At 35.6% G+C, this 27943-nt stretch overlaps 1 protein-coding gene across 4 annotated transcripts in view; it reads left to right on the top strand.

The window, feature by feature from the left end:
* The window catches only part of CSMD3 (CUB and Sushi multiple domains 3), a 613333-nt gene that overhangs the window by 559462 nt on the left and 25928 nt on the right, over nucleotides 1–27943 (top strand). For all 4 annotated transcript variants that reach the window (XM_042035930.1, XM_042035929.1, XM_042035928.1 and 1 more), the window contains 8 exons: nucleotides 1292–1477; nucleotides 4651–4824; nucleotides 10569–10751; nucleotides 12340–12516; nucleotides 16193–16372; nucleotides 20068–20241; nucleotides 26679–26852; nucleotides 27111–27184. In XM_042035930.1, the coding sequence (XP_041891864.1) occupies nucleotides 1292–1477; nucleotides 4651–4824; nucleotides 10569–10751; nucleotides 12340–12516; nucleotides 16193–16372; nucleotides 20068–20241; nucleotides 26679–26852; nucleotides 27111–27184 (1322 nt within the window). The remainder of the gene's footprint in view (nucleotides 1–1291; nucleotides 1478–4650; nucleotides 4825–10568; nucleotides 10752–12339; nucleotides 12517–16192; nucleotides 16373–20067; nucleotides 20242–26678; nucleotides 26853–27110; nucleotides 27185–27943) is intronic.

The raw sequence follows: 27943 nt of genomic DNA, 5'->3' as shown, positions 1-27943 counted from the left end.
TTTACTGTTAAAGAAGTCAAATACAAGCAGAAAGCTATTTCTGTCCTCAGAAAAAGCATGTTATCTAGGCCTAGTGTACCAATATTTGAGAACTACTAGAAGAAGCACACAAGCAGACTACAACATTTACAATAGTGGCTAGAGAGGACATGAGCCATAAAATGACTACAATGAGTGATTTAGATGGGAAAAATGATCTTGAATTGTACCTGGCAATAAAGTTTTTCCTTTGCAGATTACAGAGCTTTTCAGCATATTTTGATAATTTTATATACACACATCCATGCACGTTTACCTCTGAAATTCAACAAATGTGAATGCAGGGTCCTACACCTGTGGAAGAGTAACCCCAGTAACCCCCATGCACTAGTACAGGCTGGGGGTGGCCTTCTGGAGAGCAGCTCTGCAGAGCAGGACCTGGGGGTCCTGGTAGACAACAAACTTTCCATGAGCCCAGCAGTATGCCTGTGCGGCCATGAACGCCAGTGTTGTCCTGGGCTGCATTAGGAAGAGCATTGCCAGCAGGTCGAGGGAGGTGATCCTGTCCCTCCACTCAGCCATGGTGAAGCACATCTGGAGAACCTGGAGTGGGTCCAATGGAGGGCTAAGAAGGTGTTTAAGGGACTGGAGCATCTCTCTATTATACTGAACTCACAGATAGATGTAAGGCACAAAAGAAAGGGGAAAAAATCCATCTTCAGAAGTTTTCAAAAATAGAAATTTTAAAGTAGCTAAGAACTCAAAAAATTCATCAGTATTCTTAACCATTAAATTTAACCTCTATTTTTAAAAGCTCATACCCACTTGTAGGGATATGTTCTTATTCTATCAGACTCGCCACACTCTTACCTAACTGATCATGTGCCCTTTAGCTCAAACCACCTGTCTTAAAGATGACCCATTATCAAAATGTTAGTATAGGAACATATGTATGTTTGCATTTCTGTGTGAGTTAGACCAAAGGAGCATCTAGCACCAAAATATGTTTCTATTTGTGGAAAATAGTGTATTTAAAGGTAAGAATATAAATTCATTTTAGTGGCCAATAATTTTACAGTATCATCACACTGTAAAGAAGCATTTCCTTTTATTTGTGCTGGGTTTAACATCTTCTGGCTTTAGTGTCTCACTGTTTCACATCTTCTTCCAAATTCACTATCATTATATAAAAAGTTAGGGTATATAAAACCAGGATATCAACATGTTGGATATTTCTTATACAAAGAATAGGAGACCACTTTAGGAGACCATATTTGTATGACTCTCAAGCCTGTGCTCTTTTTCTTTTTAGTGGTCAATTGTTCTGATCCTGGAATTCCTGCAAATTCTATAAGAGAAAGTAAAATCGAACATGGAAATTTCACGTATGGCACAGTGGTATTTTATGACTGCAATCCTGGATATTTTTTATTTGGCTCTTCAGTTTTAATTTGTCAACCAAATGGCCACTGGGACAAACCTCTACCTGAATGTATTAGTAAGTAGATAATGAGTTTGCTTCTACAAAGAATGTGGATACACTAGGTATTATTTTACACAACATTTCCATCAGTCTCATGACAGCAATTACAATAATCATATTTATATATGTGTGTGTGTGTGTGTGTGTGTGCAGTACTGATGGAGGGTCTCAGCAGCTGCTGAAGTAGCATATTGTTATTGTATGTAGCAAATAACTTATTAAATGCAATAGCCAAAGCAAACATCTCTGAATGCTCCAGCCTAATCATTCCTGATAGCAGGGATACAAGGTCAAAACCTGTCTCTTGAATTCACCAACATGTGGCTTCCATTGGCCACAGAGTTCTTATCACACCGAAACGTAAAACCTACAGTATGCAATTATTGACTTATATCAGGACAGGAGTTTCTGGACTTCTCTTGGGAAAACAGAAAGATCAGACTATCTATAAAGATACCAGGAGTAATAGCACTGTAGAACACCTAACATGTCCTCTGGACAACGTCCTCAGTTTACCACACTAATAGATGTACCTGAACATCATACTCATATGCAACCTATTCACTAAGGGAAGTGGATTAACACAAGTAAGTTATTTTTATTCTGGCTTTTCATGAACAACTTTCTAACTGTGATGCGGATATAGCCAGAGAGGTTTCTTATGTTTTTAATTGGCTGCAACAGCTGATTTACCTGGTTCTATTAGTCTGTGAAAAGGGTTTGGTTTAGGATCAATGTTTTTCACTGAGAAAGGCCTTTCTTCTAGGGATTAAAGGGAAAACAGTCTAAGGGTTCCTTATTCAGGAATCATGGACTGATATTTGCAATATTGTAGATATTTGTTCTTAGGAGGCTTCACTAGTTCTACTGTTATCTCTCTAAAAATAGGAAAAAAAATCAACTTTTTCTATTTTCTTATATTGCTAAAACTTTCAGTTATGGAACTTCTCCCTTTCTTTGATGGGATAAGTAGCTTGATTGCAAGTCACAGTTAAAACAAAGTGTCTATTGGTTTCACGTTAAATTTAAAGGCAGCATTACCCTTTCAGAAAGACAAATATTGCTTAATAGTAAATTATCTCCAAAGAGAAATTAATTTAAAGGTAAACTTGCAAAGATTTCTTCTTTCTACATTTGTATGATAATCTCTTAGTCATTTTTATCTCATTTGTCATAAGTAATTTAATAATACAGCCTTTACTCTTTTTTTAAAAGAGCTTTGGGAGTAAAAGTGCTATATGTACTTTTGAAAAGGGCATCTTCTGCTTTATTTCTGTCATTTATATAGAGGGGTCAGTGAATTCTATCTTAAGTGGTATCCATGATATTTTGTAATCATGAGCTTAACAAAACTTTTTAAGAGCCTCTTTTTAAGAGCTTCTGGAGTGTTTTGCAAATTATCGCTGGAATGGGACTTTTTAAAATGGCATGTATTGATAGCACAAGGGGTAGTGGTTTAACCTAAAAAGGGTTCATTTATATTAGATAGAAAGAAGATTTTTTTTTCAATGAGGGTGGTAAAAGAGAAAGGAAGAAATGAATGAGTATTAGGGAAAAAAAAAAGAAATTCAATCAACTTTTCATATGAAATCCCAGCTCAAAAATATTAATATCAAATCAAATTCTGTAAAATGCATAATCAAGTTAAGGGTAATATTAAGGGTGCTATAACTTTTTAAGTCAATTATTAGGGATCCAAGTCCTCTAGATGTAAGTGTAAACAGAAAAGTGTGTGTATATGAAAGCCCAAAGCTGGAAACTGTAAGGCACCAGTATGAAATTAACTGTGTCCTGTATGACGTCTGAGTAGGGCAAAAGAATACATCAAGAACTCTACAGATAATAAAATATTCTGAAAAACTGTGAATGTTTTTCACAAGAAAAAGGTCTCTTTTTGTTGAAGCCTGCATGACCAACACGCCTTTTTATTAACAATGTTCTAAGTTTTCATTCTCAGCAATCATCCATAACTGATAGCAGATTTTAGTTAGAAGCAAGTGATTAAAAAAATAACATGCTGACAACAAGTGCTTGTTATGTATAGGTGACTATTCTGGCCATTTTACTCAAAGTCCTCAAAGCCTGCAGAATGGTCACAGGGGTCAGTGAGACTAGGTGGGAGTCAAAGTCAGTCAATAACTTACCACATTCCTAAATCCTTTGTGCTCCTGTCAGGAAGGTTCTGCACCATGAAAGTTGGACCTTTGGGAGAAAGTGTCAATAAATGCAACTCAGTGTATATATATATATATATATCTATATATATATATAGATATATCAGTATATATATATAAATATATATACACATATAAATTAAAGCTCTAAGACCAAAAATAGCCATTTAAGAAAGACAAATTGTCATGATTTTGGTCTTATGCTGTATTGTACAATCATTGTACGGTTGCATTTATCTGAAATGCCATGGAATTGAACATATGCTTAACCCTGATCAGGCTTCTGATCTGGATTTTTCTCTAATAAAAAAGTCCTGCTGAAAATAGTATTTAATACAATGAAGTTTTGATAAAAATTACATTTGTATGATTTAGCTACCTGTTCTACTACACTGATATTTGCAGCTCTAATTTGTGGGTTTCTTGGTACATAAATACAACTATCTCTGGTCAAGATAATCTACATGCTATGGACAGGTGTAAGATAAAAAGAAGTCAAACATCAGGCTTAGATTCAGTTTGTGTATATAGTGAATTTGGTTTATGAATTTTAACTGTGCATTTCCCACACTTGATTTATTTAGCTTGCTTTTAAATTAACTCCTTGCTCTTCATTATTAAAAGAGAGATGAAGTTCTGCATATTTTCTACCACAGCAGTGACTTTGGCAGATACAGTGTTCCTGTAATTTTTCTCTGAAGAGTACAAGCATGAATGCATGTTTTTGTGTGTGTGTAGGTTCATGCCATAAAGATCAACTTAGTGAATTAGTGGTTTTGAACATCAATATCTGTATCTGAAATACCTTTTTTTGACATCTCCAAACATTTCTCTCACAGCTTTTGGTTTGACGCATATTTTGCGTTCTAATCCCATGATGTTCCCCTTTCCCCCAAACCCTAAAAATGGTAACCCCTTCACAAAGTTTATGTGTGCAGTTATGAAAATGAAAACTACAAATTGTTTGATCAGTGATAATAACCTTCTTTCATCTCCAATAATTATGCATTGTAGTGATTGACTGTGGACATCCTGGAGTTCCTCCTAACGCAGTCCTGTCTGGAGATAAATACACCTTTGGTTCTACTGTTCATTATACCTGCACAGGGAGACGGTCACTGTTAGGGCAGTCATCTCGCACATGTCAGTTAAATGGACACTGGAGTGGATCTCTTCCTCATTGCTCAGGTAATAGTTGTGAATTAATCCTAAAGTTGTTTTAAATATATTTTTCTTTTTCAGAAGGCCATTTAAAAATCTGTAAAATCATGTATAAAACTGAATTACCATCTCACTAGGAGTAAAAAATGTAAAACCAAAATATGAACAAAGTATTAGCAAGAAAATAATCTGGAAGAAGTAGACTTTCTTGGTGGCACTTAATATGAACAAAAAATTTCACATTCAATTGACTGTTAACAAAATGAGCTTGTTTTGAAAATATTTTTATGTGATTTCTGGCAAGAGTATTAATTTCCACAATGAAATCTTGCAACATTGTCTCTTGAAGATAATGGGTTCATTTTTTTTTTTTCTTTTAACTTGTAAAATGTCTAGTGACTTGATGACACCTCAGATATAACTTGATTGTGTAATATGTCCATCTGTATAATAAGGCCAGGTGGGCTCCACATAATTTCAAGATAAGATGCTCAGTTTTTGAGGGAACACCATCTAATCCTTGTAATAGTTTAGCCCTCCCTGAAGTCAAGATATGTTTTCTGAAAAATTTATTGCTTAGGAATATTGTGTTTCACAGCTTCAGTTTGATTCACTTTAAGAGCAGGGATCAAGTGAAAAGCAGAAATCGAAGTCACACACTAATTTGGGATTTGATTAAATCCCATTTGTTATTACAGACTATGTAAACAAATACTGTGATAAAGGTTAACCCTGTTATCAGTTTTAATTCTCAGTAAATACTGGTGGAAGTTCTTTCTTTTCCTGCTTATGTTTCATTATATGATTAAAGAAATCAGAGGGGTTTTGAATCTTATTTAAAGCTATGTAATTCAGAGAACTTAGACACGTTCAATGGCAGAAAGTAAGAAGAAAACAAGTGACATGATTTTCTTGGATTAGAGCTATGTCAAAACTAGAGGTGAAAATAACTGATATGCAAATCTGACTATGCTATACTAGTTTCATATTTAAAATCCAAGGTTCTTTACAGTATTAGTAAATAATAGAATCATAGAATGGTAGAAGTCAGAAGGACCTTTACAAATTTCCTAGTCCAACCTCCAGTCATAGGTAAGGATACCTTTCACTAGGATCATAGAATGGTTTGTGGTGGAAGGTACCTCCAAAGATCATCTAGTCCTCCCTTACTGCAATGAGAAGGGACGTACTCAGTTAGACCAGGTTACTCAAAGTCCTGTTTAACCTGACCTTGGAACACTTCCAGGGGTGTTGCATTAAGTTCTCTCGGCACCCTGTTCCAGTGACTCACAGCACACATTTTAAGAAATATCTGCTTTATGCCCAATCTAAATTTAGCCTCTTTCAGTTTAAAATTGTTCCCTCTTATCCCGTCACTACAGACCTTGATAAAAAGCTGCTCTATATATTTCTTCTATATTTTATATATTGAAAGGTCACAATAAGGTCTTCTGGAAGCGTTCCTTTCTTCAGGTTGAACAGCCCAAATCTTCTCAGCCTTTTTTGTACAGCAGAGGTGTTCCAGCCCTCTGATCATATTTGTTAATTTCCTCTGGACCTGCTCTAACAGGTCTTTGTTCCTGTTGTACTGGAAACCTCAGAAATGGATACAGTAGTTCAAGTGGAGGTCTCACATATTCCAAATGTTTTTGTTTTTTTTTTTCTCCTGCCCTCATCTTTTCAGTGTATTCAGTTACAAACTGATTATCAACTGCAGGTTCAGAATATGAAATTTTACAGTCCATGGCACAGAAATAGTTGAAAATTAATATGAGATATTAAAATACAACTTCTTGGTTAAAATACTGCATTAAATTCTGAAGTGTTGGAAGAATTTTTCAATATCTGAACCTTCTCCTGCAAACTCTCAGGAACCTAGAATGTGACAAAACCTAGAAAAATGAACACCTAATTTAATCCTTAAACTTTCTGTGAATAAAGCAGAAGGAAATTTGCCACAATTAGAACAAAGATCAAGTTCTTATAACCTGTGATTTTTAGAGGTATGCACTAGAAATCAAAGTTTAATGTAAAATAGTCTTATATAATAAATAATGATATATTCCCGTGTTTGAAAATTTGAACTATTTTAATAAAAAGTGTTTATATAGTTAGCGTGAATCCATAGTTGTTTGGGGGAAAAAATCCTCTTTAAATAAAATCTAAGGCTACTTATTGCAGTTTTTCATAGTATTAATAAGAAAAACTATTTAAAAATATAAATTGTGAATTTCAAAAATAATTTTAGAAAGAGACAAAAATATCAAGGAATACAGATTGGAAGCCTAAAAATACACATGAAAATATCAAAGCAGCCCTACTGAAAACAGGACTATTCTATAGTATTTCTCCTACTAAATTAAAAAAGTGTTGAAATATCTTGGGATAACCAATTGTGAGTGAGGTACATGAAATTTTTTTTTTTCTAATTATTGTTTTTGTACCTACACATAGGAAACTCTAATCAGATCTAATTCATTTTTCTTAATACTTGAAGAAACATTTCCTTGACATAGGAACATTTAAATGTTAATGAATCAGATTGTACAGAATACAAACTCTTATTTTCTTTAACTGTACTGTACCAAACTATAATTCTTAGTAAAATTTTGAGATTTTGTTTTCAAGGCTTATATCTGAAATGCTTTCTCATTATAAGTAATTTGCAGTTCATGATACAGAACTTCTATATTTTGCATCTAAAATATGTAAAATCATCTGCTTTCATTATTAGCCTTTAAATTGATTTCTTAATTTTTAATGCATATTAAAGTCTTAAAATTTGCATGTTTGTTGATAGTACTTACAACATATAATATAGAATATTTAACTGGGAAAAGATACAGCATGCTTGTCCTTTTAATATATAAAAAAAATTTAAAAAGGAAACGCTAGATCAGTGAACATAAGGTAACTAAATTTTGTCACATCATCCATATGACAGTTTCTTGTCACACGAAATTGAGCTAGAAGGAATTGTCATGTCCCATTGATAGATATTGGCATTCAGAAATAGTTTTCAATCATCATATGCATATCAGATGGAGTCAGAAATTTTTTGCAATGTAGAATTCCTCATAAGTACAGCAAGGGTTGTAAGTAGTCTAAATACCCTCCATTTCATCAAGATTAAATGTCAACTGAGAATTTGTTACACATGTGAGTGAAGGATGGCTCATAACTAACTGTAAAAATAATTTAGTTGAGTCTGCATGAGGTAATAAAAATATGTTCCCTTAGACTTCATCACAATACACAACCTCCCCATGAGGGGAAGAGGAGGGGCAGCACCGATCTCTTCTCTGTGCTGACCAGTGACAGAACCCTAAGGAATGGCCTGAAGTGTCAGGGGAGGTTTAGGTTGGATGCTAGAAAAAAGGTTCCAGAGGGTGGTTGGGCACTGGATCAGCTTCCCAGGGAAGTGGTCACAGCACCAAGCCTGACAGAGTTCAAGAAGTGTTTGGACAATGCTCTCGGGCATAAGGTGTGACTTGGGGATGGTGCTGTGCAGGGCCAGGAGTTGGACTCGATGATCCTTTTGGGTCCTTTCCAACTCATCATATTTTATGATTCTTTGATTCCATCACATCCTGATTGATTAGTCATTTAGAAAAATTATTTCTGTAACCTTCAATCAAAAGAGCTGGTGGTTAACCTTCCTAAAATAAAAAGTCTAATAGTCCACAGTAATAATTAGGCATTAAAAAAGAACACGTGACTTCATTTAGAAGAGGAATATGTGATTTCTATCTGGTATAGCAAATAACCTATTTTCATAATTAAATTCTTTTAGGCATAATGTCAAGTAACTTGCCAAAAACTGAACTATTATTGTGGAGACTTTACAAGTATAGAATAATGAGTAGGCCCTGTTCCAATTTTGTCATAATCTAACTATATACTACTAGAAAATATAAGATACAGATTCCCAAAACAACACAAAACCCCACTTAATCTAGAAAACTTTAAAAATTATTTCAAAAATATGAAGCAGACTTTTTTCAAACTAGAGGGTTGTTAAGTCACCTAAGTACCTCGGACATAATTTTTTTTGAAAGCTTATAGAATTTTTTTGCTATAATTTGGAACGATTTGCAATTTCTTTTTTAACAGATCTGGCAAGCTGCTTTACTGATCTGTGTCACCTAATGAAATGGGTAAACAGAGAACAGCCTAACTTTGAGTCTGTGATTTTGAACCAGACAGTTAAGCCCTTATACTTGAGTATATTTATTATTTCTGAAATAATTTAAATACATAGTACCATGTACTTCTTGGTCATAGTGGACTAAGCCAAGTATTTGCTCATGCATGTTAGTTAGCAAAGCAAAATAAGCCAGTTCTACTCCTCTTCTTTCACTATGCAGTTCTGTATGTACTTTTGTCAGTAAAGAGTTGTGTCCAACCCTTCACTCCCAACAGCATTTTCACACATACACAGTGCCAACAAAGGCAGCAGAAGCTGTTTTTATCTGCATATACAAGTCCAGGGTCCTAACTTCTCATAGAACCCCTCTATAATGAGTTTGTCGCTTTTGGTCTTTTGTGTATTTAGAGTTTGCAAATTTTTTACTATTTCTGTGTAAAAATTTCTCTTAATATTGCAATTTAAGCTTAGATAAACCCCAGAAAAATACAGCTACTCTACATAACACATTATTTACATAATTGGATTAATTCTTTCTACCTGATTCTTGAAATTTTTCATCTTTACTTACAATAGTGTAACTAATTACAAAGTAATGCAGATATTCTCTCAAAAATATTATTATGTTTGATTTATTTTTTTCCTAGAAGACATTAAATTTTTTTGCAAGTTGTTGGAAAAAAAACATGGACTATGGGGAAAAACCTGAACAGTGGAGCTCTTCAGTATTGAAACTCAGTAATAGAATATGCCTTCATCTCTTTTTACATAGAAAACGATCTTAAAGATCTCTAATAAAATAGATGATACTAAGTAAATATTAAGATTCAAACAAATGACCTGCTGTTCATATACTGTTACCTAGAACTTCCTAAAAGTTATCATAACTGAAGATTTAGATGTATAATCTTAAATACTATTATTACTTTTTATTATCACTATTATTGTGTTGATTATTCTATCATTTATATACAACAGATAGAATTTAACATTATCTATTTATTTATATATAAACACATTTAACATTACTCTCTATCTTAGAATTTTCTAAAACATTTATATCTGAGGGAGATTTTAGCTATCAGGCAGTTTTGACATGATGTTTCAACATTTCTAAAATTCAGGAAAATGCTTCATGTCTAGTACACGTAACATTGTTGACTAGAACTGTAATTCAACGATAAAACTGTTCAAAATTTAGTGATATCATAAAACTAAGAAATACTGTATGAAAACTAGTTACACACAAAAAAGAAAATTGTCTTTGCAATCAGGACCTTGGTTTTCCTCAGAATTCCATATTTTAAATGAAAAATGACCAAGGTTTTGTGCTTGTCTTTTTTTCCACTATTTTGTTTGATAATTCTGTTATCAAAAGTTTATCATGGTATTAGGGGAATTTGAGAAAATTATAATTATTTTTCTGTATTTCTATAAAATAAGTACAAAAAATTAGTGGAGCATCAAGTAATTTTGTAATTATAGGGACTCACACTCACTGATATATATGGGGATTTTTGAAAATAATATATATAAACATTTATAAATACATAGAGATGCATTATACATGCAGTATCACAATAATATTTCATACCTATTCTGATCTTTGTGCTCTAAAATCTAGGTGATACAGCTGGTTCTTGTGGTGATCCAGGTATCCCAGGCCATGGGTCTAGAGAAGAAAACAATTTTAAAATTAAAAGCACAATACATTTCAGCTGTGATCTTGGATATATCCTCCATGGCTCAGAAGAAAGAACATGTTTGGCAAATGGAAGCTGGACAGGAAGACAACCTGAGTGCAAAGGTAAATCAAAGATCCACTCAATTTTTAAACTGTGTTTTTAATACTGTTGATCAGAAAACCAATTTTGCATTGCCAGCTTTGTGTTGTGAATGGGATGCAGTTATTTTGGATGGAAAATTAATTTTTTTCCAATAAGTTGTTGCCCTATAGCAGTGGCTTGGTATCAGGTGACAAATTTGAAACCAGTTCCTGGCACCCATGAAACCGTATGTTTACGGGTTTGAGGAAAAGAAAGAGATAAGCCTCTAGAACTCAATTTTTTGATGAATATTGTTTCACTTAAAAATCTCACCGTAACCTGAACTTTAATCACAACAATTATACACCTGAATATCAGAAAAAAGAGCTCAGTTTTAGGAAAATATCAGAGTCAGGATTTCTTTAGATTTATACATCAATGTATAAATGGTTGACTTAAAATTTCATTAATAATTCTGTAGACATTATTATTTTTCAATAGAAAACAAAATGCTGAAATAAGTTTATTTGTAAAAAGTAATTCTGGAAATTTCAAGGTAGATGAATTATCATAACAGAAAGCTATAACGGGATATTTATGAAGAATCATTTATTGCCTAAATTACCTTGCTTCAGGATAGGAAATAATTCCCAACAGATTCTTTTGCAAATCAAAGTGTCTTGAAAAGAAGAAAATAATTTGAGAACCTGTACTCTTACTTTCTACTTTATCACTGTTGACTGTGTTTTCTGTATGAAAAAGTAATTTTGTTTTAAAAACGTTTCACAAACTGGTTTTGTAATATCCTTTCTACTGAATGATTGTCGACTTTACTACATTAAGAAAAATACTTTATATATATATGTGTGTGTGTGTGTGTATGTATATTTATATTTATATGTTTTTATGCTGGTATCCAAAGGGATATGCTTTGCCCAACTGAACCATCTGCTATTTTTCTTTGACCTCATCTATTAGGGAAATGAATTAGGTCTTATACATTTTAAGATAGTTTTGATGATATTTCTTTCTTGAAATGGTAAGTATAGTTTACAGATATATATATAGGTGTGGGTAGTGCAGGCACAGGTATATTGTTCTAGTTCAGATCATATAGATTAGATGTATATATATGTAATCACATAAGAAGGACACATTCAAATTCCCAGGGTGAGCATTAAAGAACTGGGAAACATCAGGGTTCCATCTGCCTGTGAAGTAAGAGTTGATTCCATTCAGTGCTTTGAATTAGGAAGAATATTTTGGTGATGCTGGAAATGCATGATTCAAATTAAATCTAAAATTATAATTGTAGATCAGATATTTTCTTATACTTGGAAGTTTGTTTTTGCAGCTAAATTTGCTTTTCACTAATGCAGACTATAAAGCTAAATTTGTAGGTTATGTTTCTCTACAAACCAAAGGGGAAAAAATAGTAATTCATGCACACAGTTTTTTACTGTACAATGTGCCTTATCAGTAGGTGGTGAAACTTACATTTTTAAGGACAAGAGAATGGATTTCTACCAAATAACGTTGCTGGCAGAAGGATTGTTCCTGCTCCCATTTTTCCTATTTCAAAAATCATTTTTACTGCATTTTGAAAGTTTTTCACATTTTCCTTTATAGCTGTGCAGTGTGGTAATCCAGGAACAACTGCTAATGGAAAAGTACTTCGTATTGATGGAACTACGTTCTCTAATTCAGTAATTTATTCATGCATGGAAGGATACATACTTTCTGGGTCATCTGTAAGACAATGCACTGCCAATGGAACATGGTCTGGATCCTTGCCAAACTGCACAAGTAAGACACATTTCTAAAGAATAGTCTTTGTTTTTCCTCTCCTCTGAAGTAATAAATAAAGTAAAATATAGAAGCCACATGCCAGTAAATTTTCAGGTTTTTCTTGCACTATTTCCTGCATACTTTTATATGCTAAATACTTTTAAAAACATAATGCTATGCATTATGAATAATATGTTTTTTAAAGGCACAGTATAGTAAAATGTATAGACTGCTTTTTCAGTTTAAGGGAGTTGTTTGGTTACATGATCTACCTACTTTAATTCTTTACTAGTACATATATTCAATCATGTTTATGTTTTGTGATATGACATATCCAGACATTTTTACTTTAATCACTTTGCTTCATCTTGAAAAATTAGCAGTATAATATTCTCTTCTTCCAGAGGGTAGAAAATAAAAGCCTTGTAATGAACACTTGAGAATCCTTTTCATAGTGACTCCAAGGTTAAAACTGTTGTCCCATTTTCACATATCATCTTCTGTTTGGCCTTTTCATTAACCTTAGACTTCCTTTAGGTACCCAACTAACAGAAGCTATTTCAGCATCTCTCACATTCATAATGAGCATTTTGCAACACTTTATTTTCAAGCCCATCTGTTCCTGCTTTATTACATGTCCTAGTTCATCTTTTAGTAGCAATTATGAAAATTTTACATTTATATGATGCATGAGACTGCCTATCATTTTGAAGAAACATATCCTCATCAGAGGTATAGCAAACTGCTTTTAAATTTTGAACACACTTAGAGCAACCCACATAGAAGCCAAAAGCTAGATGATAAAACTTCTTGTGTTGTTTTTAAATTCATCCTTAATGGATTTTTGCAGTCATAAAGCCTGAGAGAAAGCCCAGTGGGTTTTTTTTATTATTTATTATTTTCCAAATTAGAATGAAAACCAGATTAATTGTATCAAAGATAAAGGTGGTTTGTTGTTGCGATAAGGAGTGATGCAGATTCCCCAGGCAGGTGCACAGGAGAGTCACTTTATAGCAAAAACCTGGCCTTTTTAAGCAATTAGCTGGTTATCAGTTTACACAGTTTTAAGGCATAACAAACATAATCCAACCAACAACCATACACATACATATGTGAGCACGCAACAGTCATGCAGCATGTTTTTCTACTCCTAATTTATCTGTGTCTCTTTCCCACACTCCTTTTCTCCTTAGCTGAATTAACAGGCCTGAGTCATGATTTTACAAAGGCAACAAGGTTTTTTATAAGGTTTTACCTATATGCAGCAGTTTGTGATATCAACTGCATCTATATTTTTTTCTTGTATTTTAGAATAACATTTTACTGAAACACATGCCAAAACAGTCTTCTCAAGACACATTACTCAGGTAGAAAGATGAGATTTTAACTTGAAATATGTTGACAGAAGAAGTATCCTAGTAAAACAAAGAGAGGCAGATTCAGGATATACCACTCTTGTTTAGTCAAGGTGTTACCAAAATTTACGGCCAGTCCATACTTATTACAGCTCCTTCTTGCAGATCATTGAAAATGCTGGGGTTTAGAGCTGACACTGTAAGAAGAGAATAGCATAGATAATCTTATGCTCCTGTACAGGCTGGGAGCTCTGGGCAGTGTACCATCAAACAGGACTGACCCATGAGCAATGTCATACAGACCTTGACCATAGCAAGTCATTATAGGATTTTCTTAGAAAGAAACAACACTATAATTTCTACAGTCAAACAGAAACAATGTTCTCATGAGAGCTTCTTGTTGCACTGCTAAATAAAAAGCAGGGCCATGCAGCCAGCAAGGTGTAATCACTGAGTGGGGGCTGCCTGTAGCACCTCTGTTGCCTTGAGCTGGCTGAGGCTGTGCCCTGGACAAGAGATCTGTGTGGCACAGCACAGGTATGAAGACCACGCTGGATGTTGCAGCACAGGCCTGAGGCTCCCCAGGTTAACTCTGTTGTGATTCACTGGCTCGTCACTGGTCAGCATCACTGCAACAATTTAAGATATTTTTGCCTAGCATAGTGACTTAAGTGAAGGTGGTCCAACTGAAATGAAACAGAGATTAGAGGAAAAAAGGATAAAAGCATTAGCTTTATATTTTAATTCAGTCAAAACAATAGTATACCTGGAAACATGTTGAGGATAATCTTAGTAAAATTTGCACATTAAGGATAGTAAATGGAATATGTCAAATAATGAAAGTTAGAACATACAGAGTATTTGAAAATACTTGTGTAAATAAGAGAAACAGTTCTTTCTTTCCCAGCTCTATATTGTTTGAAAAGTGACCAAGAAAAATCTATGGCTTTTTAGTTTTTAAATAATTTGAAATTACTGTGTTACTAGGTAAACTCAAATAGGCTGATCTCCAGTTTTCTTTATCAGTACATTAGCCACCTTTACGCTAACTCAGATAACCCTGTGGTATGTCTTCTAGTCTCTTCTTTATCCATACAGTGATTGCATGGGACATTTTAAGATTTTATGTATGCCGTATAATTAGTATCTGCTCCCTCTGTAATTAGTATCTGCTCAGACCATGATAGACTGTAGAGAAGGCATACTAAATATACCTTGGATTCTCAGGTCCCGAGTTATTAGGTGAAGGGAGCTGGACAGAATACACCACAAATATGTAGTCACGGATTTCTGTGATTTTGGAGACCAGGATCCAGACAGGATGCCATTCACATCAGCCATGCTTTGGCATTGAGTTAGAAGTGGCCAGGGCATGTACTCTGCCCAGGAAACTGCTTCTCACAGTTTTCCAGAAGAAATAGCAATGCTGTAGGGTGATTGTCAAGTTTACTATAAAATAAACCATAAAACACATGGGATGCTATATTTTGTATTAAGTAGATTTTCCCCTTTTTCTTCCTGAAAACAACCACTTTTTATCATCGCCACTAGTGTTCTCTAGATTTCTTACTCTAAAAACTGTTCCAGAAATTCATAGATCCAGTTGACCAGATCTGAGGGAAATTTACCTGTTTTAACACTGTTCTCAGATTACAATGACATAAAACTTTTATGAGTATTTTATGTCATTAGGAGATTAAATTATCTCCTGACACTAGAAGTCATAAGACATTTTGCGACCACTCCCACACATTAAAGTACTATAGACCTAGTTTTTTATGTAAGCCATAGCCCATGTTTGGGGGTCACCTGAATATTCTCAACTGTTTATGTACATAGCAACTATGTGAGCATTTATGAAGTGGGAGGCTTTTGCAGGCATATATTTCAAATTTTCCAGATTTTGTTTCCTTTCAGAATATACCCATAGAAAAGTAAACTAAATAATAGGCATCTACTTTTTTAAAAATGAAACTGAATTGATAGGAAAATTTGAGCATATCAAAGGGTGGTAGTGGCATATGGGTTGTTTCTTGCCTTTTTTTTTCATTTTGTAATCTTGAAATTTTGTTGATCAAAATTGTACAGTCCTTTACTACTACTGTTGAACAAAAGTATGTATGTTCTCCAAATATAACTATTATATAGCTCCACAAATGTTTGGCAGCTAATTAAGATAGCATATCTTTATCTTCTCTCAGTGGAGATAAGGTTTATGATACTTTTTCCTTCTCCTTTTTTTCCCCAATCGATGCTTAGTTTTGTCATGTTTTTTTCCCTCACATAGAGATAAATCTCACTTAGATTTTAAAATATGTTCCTCAACTATTTACTTACAGTTATCAGTTGTGGAGATCCAGGAGTCCCAGCCAATGGCATGAGATATGGTGATGATTATGTTGTTGGACAAAATGTTACTTACATGTGCCAACCTGGTTACACAATGGAAGCAAATAGCTCCTTAATTCGCACTTGTACTAGCAATGGTACGTGGAGTGGAGTAATCCCAACATGCAAAGGTACAACATTTATTTTGCTTGTCAGCTATTTCTTCTGTGACATTTCCCTACTCTGTTTATTGCAAATTGTTAATTTATTGTGTATTTCCACAGAAACCTAAACTTATTTTTAATATGAATACATCGAATTGATTTTTTTTGGCTGGAGAAACAGTGACTTCATCTTTTGCTTCTTTTCCCTTTTATGTTCCTACAAGCACAGTATATTGAACCATTTTTTTTATAGTTCTGTAGAATACTTTACCACTTTGCTGCTAAATGGAACTACCCCATATGAAACGATGGTTTAGATTTGTTAATTGCAGTTAGCATGTCATATGAAAATAGCCATATATATGTCCCTGCTTTTACAAAAAGAACACTCAAACATGTAAAAGACACCTCTGGGAAAGATCTACATATATAAAAACTCTGTCAAAGGCAAATTAATCTGGCTTTTTCTATAATACTAAGAGATTTTCCTCATCCCTCCTTTATTAGATGGGCACCTTTAAGCATCACCTTGCTACAAAAAGACTAAATCCATCTTGCAAATTTCCCAATAAAGATTTTTCTGCTTCATGTTATTTTCTCTACTGTGAAAACTGAAAGGATTAATCTCAAGATATTCCTTTTTTTCTCTTCTTCAAATTGCATACCTGATTTTTCTGGGGTTTTTGTTTGTTGGGGGTTTTTTGTTGTTGTTGTTGGGTTTGGGGTTTTTTAATGTACCCTGTTAAAATTTTAACAGCAGAAAATCTGAATATTACTGGAAGATTAACTTATCTGTCTCATCAAAAATATTTTCTCTCAGAAACTCACTTTCTAAACCCTAAAACAACTTCTCTCTAGAGTAATTTTTCTCACTCGTCCTGATACTACATCTGTGGAAAATTAGCATTACCATTTGGTGTTTTCTTTCTGGGTTCACACTAAGTATGTCTGTTCTCTGTTCTTTCAAAACTTAGCTACATTTGTACTTACTTTGTTCTTATCCATCTTCCTTCTGTTTCATTTTAAGGAAGAAAAGTAACATACCTGCTAAGTGGCAGTCTTTTTCCTCCCCTGAATTTATTTGTCAAACTAGACCAATTTAATTTCAAATCTCCACCATATTTGCAATTACTTTCCTTGCTGAACACAGTTCCCCCAATATCAAGTCCAGTTTAATTCTAATTCACCTTTGACAGCATCAATTTTTTATTTTCCTGACACATTCTTAAGGACATCAAACTTCGAAAACCTCTTGACATTTCACTTTTTTTTCCTATTTGCGTTGTGCTCATAGGTAGTCTCAGTCTCAACTGAAAAATGATTTTAAGAACAGAATGGCCATAGTGGTCTTATTGACCAAGTCTCCAAGTCTCCAAGAGTGGCTGTAAGTCAACAGCTAGAAGATCATAAGACAGAACAAGTATTCATGATAAAGTCTCTCAGCCTCAAATTCTTAGGGTCTACAGGACACCTAACTGGGACAAGGAGATCTAACTCTGATTTGATTCAAACAGAATTATACAAAGAAAGAATTTTACTGCCAATTATCTTTGAGTTTTTGAGTCTTTCTGGTTTTGGGTCATACATATTTAAGGCTTGTCTAAATGCTAAATAATAATCCTATGAAGAATCTCTAGTGTTCTCAGAATCTCTAGTGTTCTCAGAATTTCATTCTACTTTATGTTGGTTTGTGTATGTACACTAGATAACTTAATAGTGTAATTAAAATAATATATAATTTGCAGTAATGTAAAATGCATAACAAGTAGTTTTTACTGTCAGAATGGAGTGCCAGGGTCCTTTGGTACTATTTAGTTAAAATAATTGGAAAATGAACTGGGCCAGATATGGATGCATAATTGTCACTGTGCCATTGAAAGGGAAGATACAAATACTGCTCTGCTATGCCTAGTTGGAAAAGGATGCATGCTCATCTGCAACTAAATATTCAGATATTCTAACTGTGTTTTTTGCAGACTTGTGTTTGTAATAGACTTGTAGTTCTTAAACTGAGAATGTTGTGGTATATATTTATGCCTAACTCTCTGACCAAAATCAAGAGGCATTCAGCCTTGTTGCTGGGTGTTGTTTTGTTTTGTTTTTCTTACCCTTAAATTCTGATGTTACATCTATTTTCTTCTACTTCTTCTCTACTTTCCCAATTATTCACCAATATTTCCTCCCTTATTAGTCAGCTCAGAGGTTAAAATATACAGACCTTTGACTATTTGTGAAGCTCTTGGAGAATGAGGACAGAATTCTGCTGCTTAGGGTACTTATTTTGAATTACTTTTATTAAAACACCACAAAAGTGTGGCAAAAGCTATCATGTTCTTTTCTGGGACAAAACCAAGGCCCCAAAATCTAGATTGTGTTTATTGACTGGCAAAGGGTTATTTGATACTAGTATCCTGAAACAGCCATGAATGGTGCTGCAAAGTATTTTTATGGTACAAAATTGAGATTCTCTCACTGAAGAGAATAATAAGGATGGAGAGATGGTACATAGCGAACCTTCTGCAGGTTGCATTCAAATACACATTACTCATCATCTAGTGCCTCTGAATTGTTTTAAGCCTGCAAGATAACAGCTGTTCTAAACATAAGTTTAAAGGTTATGGGGGCAACATTTAACTTCTTCCATTGTTGTGACCTGTGTGTTCTCTGATCAATTTTTAAACACATCTTCTCATTTATCCCAACTGGCTTTACCAGATTAAATTGTATTAGTTTTATTTGCTTTCATTCTCTTTTGCTAGCACAGTTTCTCCAAACTTTTCTCTATTTTGCCCTTTTGTCTAACACATTCATTCTATCAACTTGGCCTAAATTTCACCCTTTCTGTATTTGGTTCAGGTTTTCTTTCATTTAGTTTCTGTAATACCTTTCCTCCTTAAGCTTTCAATTAGCAATTTTCTGTTACTACACTACTATCCAGTGAATAACACTTTTATCTTCATCACAACAGTTGTATCTCTCTACTTCTACTGCCTTCCTGTACTGTTTTTCAGTCCTCTTGCCCACAGCTGAAAAGAAGATGTTTCTATTTTTTTCTTAGGAGGCCTGGCAATTAAAAAATATACTGAAATACTTCTTCTTGGCCTTCTTAGGGGTAGCAACACTAACAGTTTCAAGGAGTTACAAATCCTTACGTTTTCTCACTCTTGCTAGAAACTAGATGCTTTTCGGTGATGAACTACTCATAAAGCAAATAGTAACCAAACTGTGGTACTTAGAAACAGGATTTCAAGTAATATTTTAGAATAGTTGTCCTGGAATTTCATCCCTATGCATTAACATCTAGCAAATGCCTAAGCTGGTCAACAGGAAGAAAATATTTGATTATTGCCACACTAATAAAATATAATTGTACTCTATGTTGTCTTAACAGACAAAAAACATTGTAGTAGATTACCAGACATATCTTAAATGTTGTACACGTCATAGTTTCCATACTGATTTTTAGGTAGTCTTCCTATTTGGTTTGATGCAGTATCCTGGTTTATTTAAGACACTTCATCAGTCATCCACTGCCTCCTAAATGAAGGAAACCAGAAGTACTAACTTCAGGAAATGTGGCAAGAATACAGTGAGAAAGATAGTATGTCCTGACTGTATTGTCCTCTAAAAATGGTGAAATTAGCCCATATGGTTCTTCTAGTAACTGTGTACACCGGGGATATTTACAGCAGCTGGGCCTAATTATTTTGAAATTATTGCAGCTGTTACCTGCCCAACTCCTCCGCAGATCTCTAACGGAAGGTTGGAAGGAACAAACTTGGACTGGGGATTTAGCATTAGCTATGTCTGCTCTCCAGGATATGAACTCTCTTTTCCTGCTGTTTTGACTTGCGTTGGGAATGGAACATGGAGCGGTGAAGTACCTCAGTGCTTACGTATGTATTCACACTATAGTCTGTATTTTGCTGTTCAGCTATAATTGCTTTTTGCTCTAAAGTTTTGCCCCTCCCTTCCCCAGTGGCTCAATTAATTTCAAACTGGGGACAATTACAATGCTTCTAAAAATTTCTAAAATTTTAATGTTAGTAGTACATTGAGAAGGTCATGGGAATATCTGTAAACCCTATGTCAGCATATAGGAGCCCTTAGACACAAACACACACACAAAAAAAAAATTACAGGCAATATGTATAACATAATCCAAGGCAATTCAAGATTAAAAGGTGCTGTCTTGTTTTCAGATCCAGACGCATATGCGATAAGGTAACTTTCATTATAATCTCTTTTATTTCCTCATTACTCATCCTTCCTCCCTGTGATGTCACAGAGGAGTTTTTCTGGCTGTAATGCTGACTAGGCTCTGGGTGATTCTGTGACAATTATCTAATTTTCACCCTGCAGTAAATTAACATATAATTTTATGCAGTAAATTAATCTTAAAGTTATAAATAACATTGATGGATTTTTATATTGCTACAATTTTCATTACAATATCCAATCCCATTCTTTTTTTTTTTTTTCTTTTAAGTGATTGTGATTCTTCTGAGGGATATTCAGTTGATTGAACTGAAGAAAGAGGTTTTGTAGTTATTTGTAGAATAATTATACCACTCTGTAATAGTCTTCAAAAAGGAGTCTGACTGGAAGAGGATAATATATTCATGGCTTTACAGTCTCTGAAATTTAATTTGAACTTGCCAAGTAGCTGTGCTTGCCAGGTAGCTTGCTAAATGTTGCAAAATGCACTTCTCTGTTCTTTCACTATTTTTTTCATCTCTCCCTGTCAAAAATGTTCTGTATTTTGGCTATATCCCAGTACCATGAAAACATATCATATAGATCATCTTTTCTTTTCTTTTTTTCCCCAATTATATTCTCATATCATCAACAACAGTTTTTGACTGCTGCTGAAACTCTGTGTGCCAGAGGTGGAACATGATGAAGGGCATTGTTTCTGGCAGAAAAAGAACAAGACCACTTTTTGTTGCTTAAATTCTCTATGTAGAGCTTTTCTAGAGTCCACTATACTGTGAACATCTGAGACTATGAAAAATTATTTTCATTATTTGTTCTTGATTGAAATATGGTGTCCTTCATTCATTTTTGGATACCACAAGCTATTTATGATTTTTAAAGTTGGAATACTCAATACTGCAATATACTCTGAAAAAGTGGGCTCTACCTTTAAAATTTTTAAACGGTATATTTAGCATGGAATGCAGCTGCCTGGGAATTAAAGGCTATTTCATGCAGATTACATTATCTGAATGTTGTTGATGTGCAATGGTTACCCATTGGCTTGCAAGAGAAAACAATTGGCAGCCAGTGCTTGTTGAAGAGTTTAAACTAGTTGCCATCTGGCAGAAATGAGAGAGAGCTGGTGAAAGTCATTCTCAATGAGCATCTTTAAGCACTTTTTGACATCAGAAATTTAGTTCCCAGCTTGGTTCCATAGAGCCTTTAGCTGAAGATATGAAAGGTATAGTTATGATATAGAATAATTATTCAGAATGGATTATGACCCTGTCCTTGGGTGAGTATTTGTCATCTATGACCCAGTAAATTTGTTTGCTTAATTACTCATGCAGTAATTTCAGTACAGGACTGCTGGTTTTATAAGCTTGGCAATAGATGGCAAAAATATAGACCTACGCCAGAAAATGCCTAACTGCAGATAGAATAATAGAATTATCATAGAATATAATGAATTGGAAGAGACCCATAAAGATAATAGAAGTCCAGCTGCTGGCCCAGCACAGAACAACCCAAAGAGTTCTTTTTTTACTCCTGTACCTGAGAGCATTGTCCAAATGTTTCCCAAACCCTGTCAGGCTTGGTGCTGTGACCACTTCCCTGGGGAGCCTGTTCTACTGCCCAACCCCCTTGATACACAACCGAAACCTCCCTGACACATCTGCTTATCATTCCCTTGGGTCCTGTCACTGGTTACCACAGAGAAGACATCAGTGTCTGTCACTTTGCTTCACCTCATGAAGAAGCTGTAGGCCACAATGAGGTCTTGCCACAGCCTCTTCTCCTCTGGGCTGAACAAATCAAGTGACCTCAGACACTCCTCATGCAGCTTCCTCTCAAGGCCCTTCACTGTCTTTGTTGCCCTGCTTTGGATGCTTTTGGATCCTTCTTATATTGTGCCACCCAAAACTGCACACAATATTCAAGGTGCAGAGCAGAGCAGGACAATCCCTCCCTTGCCAGGCTGGCAATGCTGTGCCTAATGCCCCCCAGGACACAATTAGGCCTCCTGGCTGCTCACTCATATTCAACTTGCCTCCCACCAGGACCTCCAAGTCCCTTTCTGCAGTGCTGCTTTCCAGCAGCATTTTCCCATTCTGGATGTACATCCAGGGTTGTCCCATCCCAGGCGCAGAATCATAACTTGCTGTTGTTAAACTTCATATGGTTGGTGGTTGCCCAGTCCTCTGATCTGTCTGGGTCTTTATGCAGGGCACAGATGCCTTCAAGTGAGTCAACAGGTTCTCCCAATTTAGTGTCATTAGCAAACTTACTTAGTATACCTTTGAGTCCAGGTGTTTTAGGAATCTTCTGGACCTGTTTGTACTAGCTGTGTGGTATTCACAGTTAGCATCTGGCAAGCTGAAGTCCCCCAAAAGACAACAGAAGTTGATTTAGAGGTCTCCCTTAGTTCACTGAAGAATTAATTTGCCAGTGTCGACATCCTGACTGTGTGTCCTATAGTAGACTCCCATAATAACATCCTCTTTGTTTGTGTGTCCCTTACTCCTTACCAAAGGCTCTTAACATGCCATATTGTCCTGGGTTTGGCCAGGACAGGGTTAATTTTTTTGCAGTAGCTGGGAGGGGGCAGGGCTAAGTCCCAGATGTTATTCTATAACTTCTTACATCACTACCAGGGGTGGGAGAAAGGATTCTTGCTTCTGAGGAGAAAGGCTTCCTTCCAGTCAGAAAAACATGACTCTGCTCAGGTCCAGTTGGGCGCCATGGTAAATATTTTGCATGTTAATCACCCTCTCTTTTGTACAGTTTTGTTATTAATATTGTTGCTGTTAGTTTGTTTTCTTATCTCATTGCTGTTTCCAGTAAATTGTTCTTATCTCAACCCGTGATCTCTGCCCTTTGTGCCTGCAATTCTCAACCCCAGCCCCACACAGTGGGAAGGGGGAGGGGAAAACCTCGGAGAGTGAAAGAGAGCAGCAGGGTGCTTTTGGGGAACCTCGGTGGGGGCCCCTGAATTGGGCAGTGCCATTCCTAAACCAGGACACATAACCAACAGCAAGGTCTGCCACCCCTCCCCACTGCCTCATCCCCTACCTCACTTGCCCTGCCTATCCCTCCTGAAGAGTGTGTAACCCTCCATACTGGCACACCAGTCACAGGACTTTTGTTTAGTCCAAGGATGTCATATTTCATGGGCTGAGTCAAGGCTTCTCGCTCCTCCTGGAGAAGACTGAAGGATCTCGCATGCTATCCATTGCATATCACAGATAAACCTGGTTTTTGTCCCTTTCTCTCATCCAGTGTAGTTTAAAACTCTACTGGTCAGCCCTTTGAATTCCTGCACAAAAATCCTTTTTCTTTTCTGAGAAGAGACAGTCTTCTGATTGCCATTAAATAGCAGCAGATCTGGTGTTGTATAGACCATAATATGATCAAAAAACCCAAAGTTCCTCTAATGACACCATCCTCAGAGCCATCTGTTGATCTGCTGGGTCTGCCTGCTCCTTTCAGTATTCTTCCCTGGTACTGAAAAGATTGAAGAAAGCACTAGATGTCCTCCTGATCCTTCAAACAATTGCTCTAAGGCCTTGAAATCTCTTTTGATTACCCTTGGACTTCTCTTTGCTACCTCATTGCTGTGGACATAAAGAACAGCAGATAATAATCAGAGGGTTGTACCAGACTAGACAGTTTTCTCGTAATGTCTCCTACCCAGGCCCCAAGGAGGCAGCAGGCTTTCCTATGGGTAAAGTCCAGTTGGCAGTTTGGGTCCTCGGTTTCCCTCAGAAGTTATTCACCTATGAAAACTACCATTTTTTATTTGACAGAGGTGGTGATGATGCAGGGGGTAGGTTATTTTGCCCTTCATCTGCATCTTAACTTGTCAGTCCATCCAGTTCCAGGGCCTCATACCTGTTGTATAAGGGCACCTGGGAAGATGAGGCAGGCTGGGAAGGGATTTGCCTGTCCCCCCAAGTAGTAACCTACTTCTATTTCCCCTCATCTCTTAGATCCGCTCCTTCTTCCTGGTGGTGAGAGTGTAGGGGATCCTTTGTTTCTTGTGTCATAGTCTAGGTTGTATAGTATATCCATCTCAGGAATGGTAGAATATAATGCCACCAGTCAATCTCCTTGTCTGATGCTCCTCAGCCTGAATTCTTCCTCAAGAAGCGCAGTCACCAGGCTGAGCATCTCCTCTATCTGGGCACATCTCCAACAGGTGTGCTCACTGCTGCCATCAGACATTGACAAGAAATGTGCTGTTAATCAGTTAAATTTCTTCTAGGAATGAAACTAACCTCAGTCTCAGTGCCAGAACTCCATGGTCCCACTCTATTAAAGGCTCTCAGAGTTCTTAGGAAAATATTTCCATTCAGAGTGGAAACACTCATAGAGCTTTCAGTTCACTGCAACTTTAGTTTATTCTGTAGTCACCTGCTCTAGTATCAGAGGAAAACTGCTGTGTTTTGCCATGATGCCTGGTTTCCACATTTATTGATATAAGAGGCAGGTATTCAGTATTCAATGACTAGGTCAACTTGACTGACAACTAAGTGGTGGAATTTACTTAGCTTTAGAAAAAATGAATAAATTTACCAAAAACTCATTTTTGAATGCGAGAATTGTTTTTCCCTTCAGGGTTGTTGTTACTTTGTCGGTGCAAAGAACTGTTAGGAGACAATTTCAAGCCTCTGTGTTAAAAAATTGTAAGCGTTTCATGTATTCTCAAATTAAGATGCAGAATTTTCTAGTGAATGCATAACAACCATGATCTGTCATTCACAAAAAAAAGTACACTGTGTGTACACTATGTGACACTATCCCCAACCCATAGATCTTTTCTGGAGTTGGCCCACAATTTTGCACAAAGTCCCCTGCCACCTAAAGTGGTGAAATTGTATACATTTCTGGTATGTTACAGATTAAGCCCTTTTTCTTAACCAGTGTGGATGTGCATGGATTTCCCATACAGTCAGTGTCTGTAGAAAGAAGCAGAGGGCAGGAGCATTTCATGTGAGCAGGTCCTTTGGAAAGCTTAAAACATGGGTGACAAGGATAGAAACATTACAAATGCGTTTTGAAGTTGTTGTTTGAGAGACGTAATTTAAATTATGTTTGTAGATGAGAAAGATGGAGCACAAAATTCCACTGTTTGTACAGCATGTCTATTTAGAAACATATTATTGAACACGTATGGGTTAGGGGGTTTTATTATTATTGCTATTACTGTGTTTTCTGTCTGATATGAAATTAGGCTACACAGTATTGGAATTCATGGTGTGTCAAGGGATAATATAGTCTGATGACACAGGATTTGCCACAGCTGATTTAATTTCCTGGGTCAATTATTCAAAATCCAACTTCTGACGATATTCAGTACTTTATGCTGCAGAAAGCGGCCAGTAAATTTGCCAGCAGTGCATTTACTCAGTTATGACATGCTATAGACATAAGGAATCTTCAGGTGATAGGAATAAGGTAAAAATATCAATTTAAGAACAGATTTTTATCAGGGAAATTTATCCAGTATAATAACAGTTCATTAGCATTTGACTTTTAGATTGCTACAGAAGTTTCTTTATTAATTTTTTTTTGGTGTTTCTTTATTGTTAACTGTTCTAAATTTCAAGTATTGTACTTCCATACATACAAAATCTTACCTTTCAGTGAAGGATGTGGAAGCATGACTTTATGATTCCTAAAATCTATCTGATAAATCATTTAATCATACAAAAATGTTGAGCACTGGGTAGGTGGCAAGAAAGCAAGAGAGGAGGGAAGATTGACATGAAAGTTTGATACACTCTTTGATTGTTCTCTAAAGATTTGCAGATTGATGAGGTTTCGGTCATGGGTGAATTGTAGATATTTGGACTTTAATAAAATAAGTTGTCGACTTGATTTATTAAGTGTCATGTACTGACCAAGCACAATGTAGTCATTTTGAACAACTATCAGAACTACTGCAATCTGGCAGACTAAATATTATATATCTAGTCTCTCTGAATTCCTATTAAATGTTTCCATATTTGATCTGTGTTTAATAAAATAAATACAAAATTCGGAGTAATTTCTTCACGTGGTTCAGTTAAGTGTTATTTTAATTTTTTTAAATAAATTACACATTCCATTTCTATCATGTCTTTTTTTACAGCAAAGTTTTGTGGTGACCCTGGAGTACCTGCTCAAGGGAAAAGAGAAGGCAAAAGCTTCATCTATCAGTCAGAAGTCTCTTTCAGCTGCAATCCTCCTTTAATTTTGGTTGGCTCTAGCACAAGGATTTGCCAAGCAGATGGAACATGGAGTGGTTCTTCTCCTCGATGTATAGGTATGATTATGCCCATGCACTAAAATTTCTTGAAATGCTTATTATTCCTCTTCTTGCTAAGTCAACCTAGGGTATTTCAGTTATTTTGAATTATCTTGGTGTTATTCTATACTCTCTTAAGGATCAAATCACTTTATTTTTGTCTTTGTGATTGGCTTATTGCATGTTGCTGAACAAGCCTTATTTTGTCATACATTCATGTATGTAATTAAAATACTGTAATTTGTTTTGTCTTTAATATATTGCAATTTTTTTTAGAACCTACTCGCACAGCATGTGAAAATCCAGGAGTCCCAAGGCATGGGTCACAAAACAACACATTTGGCTATCAGGTAGAGTATACTATTTTTTAAATTAACTTGCATATTTAAATGTTTTTATACTATCTTAAAGTCTAGAAACACCTGATTAGAGGTTCAGAGACTGCTTCTGTAAGAGTTGTTTGTTGATGTGTTGATGTGTTTCCTTATTTCTGGATGTTGGATTACACTAACCCTGTGTCCCTATCAACAATGCACTACATGAAAAACCTTGTGATCAAGTTCTGCTTGATTTCACCTTGAAGAATTTTAGTATCTCCCACCAATATATAAGCTCTCCCTACAGTTTATTAAATAGGCTTTTTCTGCTTAAAAATGTGTATACTGTGTGCCAAACTGCTAGTGTAGACATACTCTAAAAAGCAGGATTTTTTTTTCCTGAGAGAAATTCTGTTTGGAACCACAAATAAACTACAGAGTCACAGACCTGTTAGGAGAACTTCTAGTCCACTCCCCCTTCTCAAAGCTGGGTCAGTTAAAACAGGTTTATGAGGGCTGCGTCCAGGTGGTTTTGAATATTTGCAGGGATGGAGACTCAACACTGTCTCTGAGCATCCTGTTCCAAATTGATCACCCTTACATTGAAAATGAACACTTTTTTCTTAGTTTTAAAGAGAATTTCCTATGTTTCAATTTATACCTATTTCTTCTTGTCCTGTCACTGGGCACCACTGAAGAAAAGTCTGTTTCCATTGCTTGTCCTGCCCCTGGGGGTTTTTTTTGCAGGCTGGATAACCCCAAGTCTTTCAGCTTCTGCTTGTATTCCAGATG

The sequence above is a fragment of the Corvus kubaryi genome, unplaced genomic scaffold, assembly GCF_017639235.1.
Source record: "Corvus kubaryi isolate FWS band 111438036 unplaced genomic scaffold, C.kubaryi_AGA036_p1.0 37385, whole genome shotgun sequence".
NCBI classification, from domain to species: domain Eukaryota; kingdom Metazoa; phylum Chordata; class Aves; order Passeriformes; family Corvidae; genus Corvus; species Corvus kubaryi.
This window is presented reverse-complemented; position numbering and strand designations above follow the sequence as displayed.